The sequence below is a fragment of the Palaemon carinicauda genome, chromosome 4, assembly GCF_036898095.1.
Source record: "Palaemon carinicauda isolate YSFRI2023 chromosome 4, ASM3689809v2, whole genome shotgun sequence".
In the NCBI taxonomy this organism is placed as follows: domain Eukaryota; kingdom Metazoa; phylum Arthropoda; class Malacostraca; order Decapoda; family Palaemonidae; genus Palaemon; species Palaemon carinicauda.
This window is the reverse complement of record NC_090728.1, coordinates 107,727,720-107,741,192: the sequence shown is the minus strand read 5'-3', so window position 1 is coordinate 107,741,192 and position 13,473 is coordinate 107,727,720. Positions and strand designations below refer to the sequence as shown.

General features: G+C 39.4%; 1 protein-coding gene across 2 annotated transcripts in view; it reads right to left on the bottom strand.

Annotated features, from left to right (window-relative positions):
• The window catches only part of LOC137640088 (neuroblast differentiation-associated protein AHNAK-like), a 33,280-nt gene extending 19,807 nt beyond the window's left edge, over window positions 1-13,473 (bottom strand). For both annotated transcript variants that reach the window (XM_068372546.1, XM_068372547.1), the window contains exon 1: window positions 1-13,473. This exon is cut by the window's left edge and continues 14,885 nt beyond it. In XM_068372546.1, coding sequence (XP_068228647.1) covers window positions 1-12,936 — 12,936 coding nt within the window. In that variant the 5' untranslated portion in view covers window positions 12,937-13,473.

The following is a 13,473-nucleotide window of genomic DNA, read 5'->3' as shown; positions in this document are numbered from 1 at the left end:
ATATTCCCCTTCCAACTTTGGACTCTTGGGTTTTCCAAAACAAGATCCTAATTTTGATTTGGGTTTTTTACCTTTTAGTTCAACATCTGGAATGTCAACATCAATTTCGCCACTAGCACTTGGTGTTTTTACGTTAGCTCTGGCGCTAGTCTCGGCATCCCCTAGATCTAATTTTCCAGTCTTCAACTGTCCTTCAAGTTTAGGGCCCTTGGGCTTTCCAAAACAAGATCCTAATTTAACTTTTGGTTCTTTTACTTTCATCTTGGGTTTAGGCAATTCTACACTAAGAGCAGGAGGTGTTTCTATCTCAACTCTAGGAGAGTCAATAGATGGTGTCTTTATATCAATTGCACCTTTAGGTACATCAATATGCAATCCTTTTATTTCTCCTGAAAGGGAAGGAGATTTTCCTTCAAAATCTAAATTGACATCAGGTTTAGATAATTCTGGAAGATTTAAATCAATGTTTCCTCCAGATATATTAACATCAGCTTTTAATTCAGGATCTGGAATTTCCAATTCTACTTTAGGAAGTTCTGGTGATTTGGCTTCAAATTCAACATCTAACTCAGGAACACCAATATTAACGTCTCCCGGACACATGGTTGGTTTGAGCTCTGGTGGCTTAATTTTCATGTCTACATCAGGAAGTTTTGGAATACTACCTTGCATTTGTAACTCAGGTAAATTGGCTTTTCCACCCATTTCTGCTTCAATCTTGGGAATATCTGGAATGTCACTTGAGACCTTAACTGACATTTCAGGATTGGCAATATCAACATTTGCTTTCAGTTCTGGTGGTTTGGGAAGGTCCATAGAGACTGATGGATCAACAATTATTTCACTTGCTTTTAGGTTAATATCTCCTTCTAAACGAGGTAATTCTGGTTTACCAACACCAATTTCAGGAGCGGAACACTCAACTTTAACTTTTGGAGACTTTGGCTTACCAAAGCAAGATCTTAATTTTAATTTAGATTTACCTGTTCCCTTCTCACTTGAAACATTTGCATCAGGAACTTCAATGTTACTACCGACACGGGCTTCACCACCTTCTAAATTTAATTTTCCTGGCTTATATTCACCTTCTAATTTTGGTGACTTTGGTTTACCAAAACATGAACCAAATTTAGCTTTTGGTTTTTTAGCTTCAATATGAACATCAGGAGTGTCAGTACTAACATCAACAACTGCACCTGGAACTTTTGCACCACTGACATCAACATCAACCTTTGGCAAGGTACCAGTAGCTCCAGCAGACACCTCTGGACCTTTAACACCTAATTCCTTAGGTCTATATTCTAACTCAACTTTTGGAGTCTTTGGCTTTCCAAAGCATGATCCTAGTTTTGATTTGGGCTTTTTACCTTTTAAATCAACATCAGGAGTTTCTAAAGCTATTTCACCACTGGCACTTGGTGTTTTTACACTAGCCTTGGCACTGGCTTCTGGCCCTTCTACTTCTACTTTTCCTGGCTTATATTCTCCTTCAATCTCTGGACTTTTAGGTTTTCCAAAGCATGATCCTAAGTTTGATTTGGGCTTTTTACCTTTAAGCTCAACATCAGGAGCGTCAACTGCTATTTCACCACTGGCACTTGGTGTTCTTACAGTAGCCATGGCACTGGCTTCTGGTCCTTCTACTTCTAATTTTCCAGGCTTATATTCTCCTTCAATATCTGGACTTTTAGGTTTTCCAAAACATGATCCTAAGTTTGATTTGGGCTTTTTACCTTTAAGCTCAACATCAGGCGTGTCAACTGCTATTTCACCACTGGCACTTGGTGTTCTTACACTAACCTTGGCACTGGCTTCTGGTCCTTCTGCTTCTAATTTTCCAGGCTTATATTCTCCTCCAATCTCTGTATTTTTAGGTTTTCCAAAACATGATCCTAAGTTTGATTTGGGCTTTTTACCTTCAAGCTCAACATCAGGAGTGTCAACTGCTATTTCACCACTGGCACTTGGTGTTCTTACACTAACATTGGCACTGGCTTCTGGACCTTCTACTTCTAATTTTCCTGGCACGTATTTTCCTTCAATGTCTGGACTTTTAGGTTTTCCAAAACATGATCCTAAGTTTGTTTTGGGCTTTTTACCTTTAAGCTCAACATCAGGGGTGTCAACAGATATTTCACCACTGGCACTTGGTGTTCTTACACTAGCCCTGGCACTGGCTTCTGGTCCTTCTACTTCTAATTTTCCAGGCTTATATTCTCCTTCTGCTTTTGGACTCTTAGGTTTTCCAAAGCATGACCCTAATTTTGATTTGGGCTTTTTACCTCTCAACTCAACATCAGGAGTGTCAACAACCATTCCACCACTGGCACTTGGTGTTCTTACACTTGCTTTGGCACTTCCTTCCGGTCCTTCTATTTCTAACTTGGCAGGCTCATATTCCCCTTCCAACTTTGGACTCTTGGGTTTTCCAAAACAAGATCCTAATTTTGATTTGGGTTTTTTACCTTTTAGTTCAACATCTGGAATGTCAACATCAATTTCGCCACTAGCACTTGCTGAGTTTACGTTAGCCCTGGCGCTAGTCTCGGCATCCCCTAAATCTAATTTTCCAGTCTTAAATTCTCCTTCAAGTTTAGGGCCCTTGGGTTTTCCAAAACAAGATCCTAATTTAACTTTTGGTTCTTTTACTTTCATCTTGGGTTTAGGCAATTCTACACTAAGAGCAGGAGGTGTTTCTATCTCAACTCTAGGAGAGTCAATAGATGGTGTCTTTATATCAATTGCACCTTTAGGTACATCAATATGCAATCCTTTTATTTCTCCTGAAAGGGAAGGAGATTTTCCTTCAAAATCTAAATTGACATCAGGTTTAGATAATTCTGGAAGATTTAAATCAATGTTTCCTCCAGAAATATTAACATCAGCTTTCAACTCAGGATCTGGAATATCCAATTCAACTTTGGGAAGTTCTGGTGATTTGGCTTCAAATCCAACATCTCCTAACTCAGGAGCACCAATATTAATGTCTCCCACACATATAGCTGGTTTGAGCTCTGGTGTTTTTATTTCCATGTCTACATCTGTAAGTTTTGGAATACTACCTTGCATTTGTAACTCAGGTAAATTGGCTTTTCCACCCATTTCTGCTTCAATCTTGGGAATATCTGGAATGTCACTTGAGACCTTAACTGACATTTCAGGATTGGCAATATCAACATTTGCTTTCAGTTCTGGTGGTTTGGGAAGGTCCATAGAGACTGATGGATCAACAATTATTTCACTTGCTTTTAGGTTAATATCTCCTTCTAAACGAGGTAATTCTGGTTTACCAACACCAATTTCAGGAGCGGAACACTCAACTTTAACTTTTGGAGACTTTGGCTTACCAAAGCAAGATCCTAATTTTAATTTAGATTTACCTGTTCCCTTCTCACTTGAAACATTTGCATCAGGAACTTCAATGTTACTACCGACACGGGCTTCACCACCTTCTAAATTTAATTTTCCTGGCTTATATTCACCTTCTAATTTTGGTGACTTTGGTTTACCAAAACATGAACCAAATTTAGCTTTTGGTTTTTTAGCTTCAATATGAACATCAGGAGTGTCAGTACTAACATCAACAACAGCACCTGGAACTTTTGCACCACTGACATCAACATCAACTTTTGGCAAGGTACCAGTAGCTCCAGCAGACACCTCTGGACCTTTAACACCTAATTCCTTAGGTCTATATTCTACCTCAACTTTTGGAGTCTTTGGCTTTCCAAAGCATGATCCTAATTTTGATTTGGGCTTTTTACCTTTTAACTCAACATCAGGAGTGTCAACAGCTATATCACCACTAGTACTTGTTGTTCTTACACTAGCCTTGGCACTGGCTACTGGCCCTTCTACTTCTACTTTTCCTGGCTTATATTCTCCTTCAATCTCTGGACTTTTAGGTTTTCCAAAGCATGATCCTAAGTTTGATTTGGGCTTTTTACCTTTAAGCTCAACATCAGGAGCGTCAACTGCTATTTCACCACTGGCACTTGGTGTTCTTACAGTAGCCTTGGCACTGGCTTCTGGTCCTTCTACTTCTAATTTTCCAGGCTTATATTCTCCTTCAATATCTGGACTTTTAGGTTTTCCAAAACATGATCCTAAGTTTGATTTGGGCTTTTTACCTTTAAGCTCAACATCAGGCGTGTCAACTGCTATTTCACCACTGGCACTTGGTGTTCTTACACTAACCTTGGCACTGGCTTCTGGTCCTTCTGCTTCTAATTTTCCAGGCTTATATTCTCCTCCAATCTCTGGATTTTTAGGTTTTCCAAAACATGATCCTAACTTTGATTTGGGCTTTTTACCTTTAAGCTCAACATCAGGAGTGTCAACTGCTATTTCACCACTGGCACTTGGTGTTCTTACACTAACATTGGCACTGGCTTCTGGACCTTCTACTTCTAATTTTCCTGGCACGTATTTTCCTTCAATGTCTGGACTTTTAGGTTTTCCAAAACATGATCCTAAGTTTGTTTTGGGCTTTTTACCTTTAAGCTCAACATCAGGGGTGTCAACAGATATTTCACCACTGGCACTTGGTGTTCTTACACTAGCCTTGGCACTGGCTTCTGGTCCTTCTACTTCTAATTTTCCAGGCTTATATTCTCCTCCAATCTCTGTATTTTTAGGTTTTCCAAAACATGATCCTAAGTTTGATTTGGGCTTTTTACCTTGAAGCTCAACATCAGGAGTGTCAACTGCTATTTCACCTCTGGCACTTGGTGTTCTTACACTAACATTGGCACTGGCTTCTGGACCTTCTACTTCTAATTTTCCTGGCACATATTTTCCTTCAATGTCTGGACTTTTAGGTTTTCCAAAACATGATCCTAAGTTTGTTTTGGGCTTTTTACCTTTAAGCTCAACATCAGGGGTGTCAACAGATATTTCACCACTGGCACTTGGTGTTCTTACACTAGCCTTGGCACTGGCTTCTGGTCCTTCTACTTCTAATTTTCCAGGCTTATATTCTCCTTCTGCTTTTGGACTCTTAGGTTTTCCAAAGCATGACCCTAATTTTGATTTGGGCTTTTTACCTCTCAACTCAACATCAGGAGTGTCAACAACCATTCCACCACTAGCACTTGGTGTTCTTACACTTGCTTTGGCACTTCCTTCCGGTCCTTCTATTTCTAACTTGGCAGGCTCATATTCCCCTTCCAACTTTGGACTCTTGGGTTTTCCAAAACAAGATCCTAATTTTGATTTGGGTTTTTTACCTTTTAGTTCAACATCTGGAATGTCAACATCAATTTCGCCACTAGCACTTGGTGTTTTTACGTTAGCCCTGGGGCTAGTCTCGGCATCCCCTAGATCTAATTTTCCAGTCTTAAATTCTCCTTCAAGTTTAGGGCCCTTGGGTTTTCCAAAACAAGATCCTAATTTAACTTTTGGTTCTTTTACTTTCATCTTGGGTTTAGGCAAATCTACACTAAGAGCAGGAGGTGTTTCTATCTCAACTCTAGGAGAGTCAATAGATGGTGTCTTTATATCAATTGCACCTTTAGGTACATCAATATGCAATCCTTTTATTTCTCCTGAAAGGGAAGGAGATTTTCCTTCAAAATCTAAATTGACATCAGGTTTAGATAATTCTGGAAGATTTAAATCAATGTTTCCTCCAGAAATATTAACATCAGCTTTCAACTCAGGATCTGGAATATCCAATTCAACTTTGGGAAGTTCTGGTGATTTGGCTTCAAATCCAACATCTCCTAACTCAGGAGCACCAATATTAATGTCTCCCACACATATAGCTGGTTTGAGCTCTGGTGTTTTTATTTCCATGTCTACATCTGTAAGTTTTGGAATACTACCTTGCATTTGTAACTCAGGTAAATTGGCTTTTCCACCCATTTCTGCTTCAATCTTGGGAATATCTGGAATGTCACTTGAGACCTTAGCTGACACTTCAGGACTGACAATATCAACATTTGCTTTCAGTTCTGGTAATTTAGGAAGATCCATAGAGACTGATGGATCAATAGATATTTCACTTGGTTTCAAGTTGACATCTTCTAAACGAGGTAATTCTGGCTTCCCAACACTGATTTCAGGAGCAGAACATTCAACTTTGACTTTGGGAGATTTTGGTTTACCAAAGCAAGACCCTAATTTTAATTTTGCTTTTCCAGTTTCCTTATCACTTGAAACCTTTGCATCAGGAACTTCAATGCTACCACCGACATGAGCTTCACTGCCTGCTAAATCTAATGTTCGTGGCTTGTATTCACCTTCTAATTTTGGTGACTTAGGTTTACCAAAACATGAACCAAATTTAGCTTTTGGTTTTTTAGCTTCAATATGAACATCAGGAGTGTCAGTACTAACATCAACAACTGCACCTGGAGCTTTTACAGCACTGACAACATCAACCTGTGGCAAGTTACCACTAGCTCCAGCAGACACCTCTGGACCTTTAACACCTAATTCCTTAGGTCTATATTCAGCCTCCACTTTAGAAGTCTTCGGCATTCCAAAGCAAGATCCTAGTTTTGATTTCGGCTTTTCACCTTTAAGGTCAACTTCAGGAGAGTCAACATCCATTTCACCACTGGCACTTGGAGTTCTTACACTAACCTTTGCACTGGCTTCTGGTCCTTCTGCTTCTAATTTTCCAGGCTTATATTCTCCTCCAATCTCTGGATTTTTAGGTTTTCCAAAGCATGACCCTAATTTTGATTTGGGCTTTTTATCTCTAAGTTCAACATCAGGAGTGTCAACCACAATTTCACCACTGACACTTGGTGTTCTTACACTAGCCTTGGCACTGGCTTCTGGTCTTTCTACTTCTAATTTTCCAGGCTTATATTCACCTTCAAACTCTGGACTTTTAGGTTTTCCAAAACATGATCCTAAGTTTGATTTTGGCTTATTACCTTTCAGTTTAACATCTGGAGTGTCAACAATTATTTCGCCACTGGCACTAGGTGTACTTACACTAGCCTTAGCACTGGCTTCTGGTCCTTCTACTTCTAATTTTCCAGGTTTATATTCACCTTCAATCTCCGAAGTCTTTGGCTTCCCGAAGCATGATCTTAAGTTTGATGTGGGCTTTTTACCTTTCAGTTCAACATCAGGAGTGTCAACTGCTATTTCACCACTGGCACTTGGTGTTATTACAGTAGCCTTGGCACTGGCATCTGGTCCTCCTACTTCTAATTTGCCACTTTTATATTCACCTTCAATCTCTGGACTTTTAGGTTTACCAAAACATGATCCTAAGTTTGATTTGGTCTTTTTACCCTTCAGTTCAACATCTGGAGTGTCAACAACCATTCCACCACTAGCACTTGGTGTTCTTACACTTGCTTTGGTACTTCCTTCGGGTCCTTCTACTTCTAACTTGACAGGCTCATATTCACCTTCAATCTTGGGACTCTTGGGTTTTCCAAAACAAGATCCTAATTTTGATTTGGGTTTTTTACCTTTTAGTTCAACATCCGGTGTGTCAACAGCAATTTCACCACTGGTACTTGGCGCTTTTATGTCAGCCTTAGTGCTGGTCTCGGCATCCCCTAGATCTAATTTTCCAGTCTTTAACTCTCCTTCAAGTTTAGGGCCCTTGGGCTTTCCAAAACAGGATCCTAATTTAACTTTTGGTTCTTTTACTTTTACCTTGGGTTTAGGCAATTCTATACTAGGAGCAGGGGGTGTTTCTATATCAACTCTAGGAGAATCTATGGATGGTGTCTTTATATTAATTGTGCCTCTAGGTACCTCAATATCCAACCCTTCTACTTCTCCAGAAAGGGAAGGAGTCTTTCCTTCAAAATCTAAATTGACATCAGGTTTAGATAATTCTGGAAGATTTAAATCAATGTTTCTGCCAGAAATATTAACATCAGCTTTTAATTCAGGATCTGGAATTTCAATTTCTAATTTGGGAAGGTCTGGTGATTTGGCTTCAAATTCAACATTTCCTAACTCAGGAACACCAATATTAATGTCTCCCGGACATATGGCTGGCTTGAGTTCTGGTGTCTTTACTTCTATGTCAACATCAGGAATATTTGGAATACTACCTTCCATTTCCAACTCGGGTAAATTGGCTTTTCCACCCATTCCTGCTTCAATCTTGGGAATATCTGGAATGTCACCCGCAACCTTAATTGACATTTCAGGATTGGAAATATCAACTTTTGCTTTCATTTCTGGTGGTTTGGGAAGGTCCAAAGAGATTGATGGGTTAGGAGATATTTCACTTGGTTTTAAGTTAATATCTCCTTCTAAATGAGGTAATTCTGGGTTACCAACACTGATTTTAGGAGCAGAACACTCAACTTTGACTTTGGGAGATTGTGGTTTACCAAAGCAAGACCCTAATTTTAATTTTGCTTTTCCAGTTTCCTTCTCACTTGAAACATTTGCATCAGGAACTTCAATGCTACCACCGACATGTGCTTCACTGGCTTCTAAATCTAATTTTCCTGGCTTATATTCACCTTCTAATTTTGGTGACTTTGGTCTACCAAAACATGAACCAAATTTAACTTTTGGTTTTTTAGTTTCAATATTAACATCAGGAGTGTCAGTACTAACATCAACAACTACACCTGGAGCTTTTGCACCACTGACATCAACATCAACCTCTGGCAAGGTACCAGTAGCTACAACAGAAACTTCTGGAGCTTCGACGCTTAATTCTTTAGGCCTATATCCCGCCTCAACTTTTGGAGTCTTTGGCTTTCCAAAGCACGATCCTAATTTTGATTTGGAATTTTTATCCTTTAGTTCAACATCAGGCATGTCAACAGCTATTTCCATACTGGTACCTGGTGTTCTTACACTAGCCTTGGGACTGGCTTCTAGTCCTGCTTCTAATTTGTCCGATCCATATTCTTCAATTCCATGATGCTTGGGTTTTCCAAAGCAAGATCCTAATTTTGATTTGGACTTCTTACCCTTTATTTCGACATCAGGTGTGCCAACATTGCCTTCTATGGGTATGGGTTCGACTTCTAGTTTTCCTTTTTTATATTCCCCTTCATCTTCAGGAATCTTGGATTTACCAAAGCAAGATCCCATTTTGGTTTTTGGTTTACCCAGTTTAACGCCGGGGGCTTCAGCTTTTATACCAGCACCAGTAGTTGGTTTACTTATATCAGCCCCACTTTTAACATTTTGGTCTTCAATATCTATTTCTCCTTCAAGGTGTGTTTCTATCTTAGGGCTTCTTGGTTTACCAAAGCATGATCCTAATTTTACTTTGGGTTTGGTAGCTTTAACATCAACATTAGCAGTGGGTACGGTAGTTTTAACATCAACATCAGTAGTGGGTCTAGTAGCTTCAACATCAGGAGAATTTACACCAACATCAGCACTTATATGTGGTGGAATTATGCTAGCTTTACCACTAGTTTCTGGACTTGTAATGTGCATTCTTCCGAATGAATAATCACTATCTAGCCTCAAATCAGGTTTCTGAAGAGTGACTTCCCCTGAGCTTTGAGGCATCTTTGTGTCAGTTTTAGGGAACGCTAATTGTTCAATATCACTATCTGGGAAGGCAATACTCATCTTTTCCTTAGGAACATTTAACTCAAAATTGGGTAACTTAGGAACTGTTACATTTACTCCTTCCTTTGGAAAATCTGATTTACAGTGCAAATTTGGAGATACCACTCTAGTGTCTACTTTAATGGACTTTGAACACTCTATGTTAATTCCCCCCTGTGGTCCTGAAGCCTTACCTCCAAACTCCGCCTCCACTTTTGGAATATCAGTGATATTTCCTGATATACCAATGGCAACATCTGAATTCATATCAACATCCATGTCAATATTTTCTTTCACTTTGGGAAAATCTGGAACGACTGAATCTGTTTTTAACGGTTGTTTTATCTCAATTTCATCAAAATTCATTCCAAGTCTACTTTCAGCTGTTGGTGTACTAACTTCCATATTGTGCTTTACCTTTAATTCAACATCAGGATAATCATAACTAATATTACCCTCAACATGCGGTGGTTTTACAGCGACTACAGGTTTAATGTCTTGTTCATCAAATGCTTTATGTTTATAGTCACCTCCAACATCCACACTCTTCGGTTTACCAAAGCAAGACCCAAACTTTGCTTTGGGTCTTTCACCTTTCATCTTAACATCTGGTGATTCAATACTGACATCACGACTTGCACTAAATTCATCAATTTCAGGATTCTTTATTTCTAACTTCTCTGTTTCATAGCCTCCCTCAATTTCTGATGTTTTAGGTTTACCAAAGCAAGAACCAAGCTTGGCCTTCGGTTTTCCTCCTTTAACTTTATCCCCAGGTTCTTTATTAATACCACCATCAACATTTGGGACTGAGATATCTGCATTATGTCTCTGCTCATAGCTTTCTATTTCATCACTTTCAAGTTTGGCTTCAATATCTGAACTCTTTGGTTTACCAAAGCAAGAACCCAATTTTGCTTTTGATCTTTTAGCCTTTAAACCGTCATTCCGAGACTGAACACTTATATCTCCTTTAGGATCTGGAGTGTCAATATTACATACAGCTTTTACTTCAGGAATTTGTGCCTGTACTTTTCCTACATGGGCTTCATGATCTTTTGATTTCAAGTCTATACTTGGAGAGTCCATGCTTATTTTACCTCTGCCACTTCGAACACCATATCCAAATGAAACATTACCTTCATCATTCCTAACTTCATATTTCCCTGGAGTATAGCCCCCAGCAACTTCTGGACTCTGAGATTCAATAGAATGTGATCCAATGTTAATTTTATGTGTTTCTCTTTTCATATTAGTATCTGGTGTAGTTACACTGCCTTCCCAATGGGCTTTGGGCATTTCTATACCAACATTTATGTTCTGAACATTAGATTGACGTCCTTCAATGTTTGATTTTCCTTGTATCTTCACCTCGGATCTTGGTACATTTACATTAGGAACAGATACCTGAACTTTTGATATTTCTCCTTCAAGAGCACCTAATTCTCTGGCAGTGGCCCCTACACCAACACTGTCATCTACAGTAGGAACTTTTGGGTTAATGCTTGTATCTTCCTTGACGCCTCCCTTTGCCTTACCAAAACAAGAACCAAAATTACCTTTCTTTTTCTTTGGCTCCTTGCCTTTTACATAAGGAGATTTTAGGTTTATATCTACTTCACCTTCATGGCTTGCATCCATTTCTTTATCAATCTCTGCAGCCAAACCTACGTTTGTTTTTGAAATTTGGTCTTTTCCATGTTCTTTATTTTCTGCTGATGTGTATGGATCCTCAATGTCAACCTTTCCCTGAGAGCTCAAGCATGCACAAGGTCCTAATGACTTTTTACTCTTTTCTTGCTTTGTGGCTTTTAAAGGTTCTGGTGTTTGTACTGAACTTTCTAACTCTACTTTCGGTGGATTTATAATTCCAATTGATGGTGAAGATCGTTCTGAATATTCTACAGAAGAAACTCCTGGGCTTATTTTAATATTTGGTTTTACAGATACAGATTTATCAAATTGCTCTGGTATGTTAGATTCACCTGTCTTGAGGGTTAAGCTTGGGCCTGGAGTACTATGGACATCATCGTAACAATGTATCCCTTTTATGTTAACATCATTACCAAAGCTTTGGTAATCACTATTACCCTCTAGTTGAGGATTGTCGACATTTAATTGGTAATCTAATTTTCCTCCAGTGTCAAAATTAACCCCATTATGAAATGCATTATCACTACCCCTGGGACCCATCACTCCTAAAGCCAACCTATGGTTCCCCTTCAACAGATCCGGAAGATAAGGCACATCTCTACCTGAGAAATCCTGAAGATCAGGTAATGGAAGATTAGGAGTAACATTTACATTAAAAGTCTGTGTATCCTGCCCACTACCATCCATATCATTTCTATCCCTAAATTCAACTGCATTTTCATTCGCTAGACCTAATTTCCCACTGATATCAACCAAATTTCCACCATCTATTTTTGTCCTACCTGTACCTCCATGTATTTCCAGTTCAGGTGAGAGCAAGGCACTCAATTCAGCTTCCAGTTTACTTAGAGAGTCTTTATTTGTGGGTGACCTATACTCTTTTCCACTTAGTTCTGTAGTAATAACTTTACCAGTAGATGTTGTAGTAATAAATCTATTGCTGTCTGTAATATTCAGTTGTGTATTAGCATCTAAGTTACCCTTACCTCTGAGTTCATCAATGACATTCCTTAATTCGCCACTCAAGTTAGAGGTGGCACTCACGTCTAATGCGGGCAAACCTGTACCGTCATATTTTCCCGAGATCTGGCTGTCAAATCTCGAATCAGTCTGCATACATTCATGAAGTAGACTATATCCAGGAGCATCAGGATCTTCTCCTTTGACGTATTCCTTCTTGATAGTGATCAACTTCCCGTCTCGTAATTCCCAAGGAGGCTGCTGAACTCCTTCTGATAATTCATTCGTCATATCGTTACTCGAAATATTGTATTTATAAGTACGCGATTCGGTCCTTATAGTTTTATTCGATTCGATGCGGGTATCAACTTTCCACGATCCTTCAACATTGTTGAGTTCACTTTCGTCTGCTAAAACCCTCACACCTGGAACACCTGACTTATGGTTATCCATGATGCCGACACTTTGGTTAAAGTCTATCACGTGACCATCTACGACTTCCTTGCCGTCTTTTGCCAGTTTAGCCTTCGATGCGTTGCTTCCAGGAGAGAAATTCAGTAGCCACGAGCGTCTCTTATTCTCAACCTGGCCAAAGACAGAGGAGTCTCCTCCAAACCTCCAAGAATATCTCTTGCTGCTTCGATCTCCTCCTGGAGGTGGAGGTGGTGGATATGGAGGTGGAGTGTCAAGGTCCGCCTCCTCTGGTGCCTTCTCCTCCTCTTCTGCAGGCAATGGAGGAAGGGGGCGATCTGTGCTTGGTGGAGGCTCTAAACGCCTCTTCTTTCTTACTGTAGTTTTGCCTTCACTGTTACCCATTCTGGGACTGCTTCCAAAAATTCAGATTCCAAAATTTCTAAGTGAAGAAGAATGACACTTATCGAACACTCAAACATCCTGTCACTTTTAAAATGCCAGTAAAACGAAATATCTCAATATCTCTCAAGAGAAACTTGTAAAAGATCTGAGTATTGTGGTTTTCAGGCACTTGCTAAAATTTAAAGAAAATATTATATATAATCAATTTATTTCCTTCAGCAACTTTAAGATGTTTGATGTCAATATGTGTTTGTAAATTATCTGTCAGAATTAGTGTATCTGTCGTGTGTATCTTATAAATATCATATGAATTACTGTAAACTTGCAGCTTGAACTCTATCTTATTATAACTGAGGTTGTGTCACTTTATAAAATCCTTATATCCATTCATGTATAACTTAGAGGAGGCACTGAAGGAGGACACGGTGTGAGGGCGGACGAGCGAGCTTACGAGCTACAACACAAAATACATCCACGCTCAATGATGGCGCGCGGGCTACTGACTGAACGTAGATAACTTGAGTATGGAGGCGACCG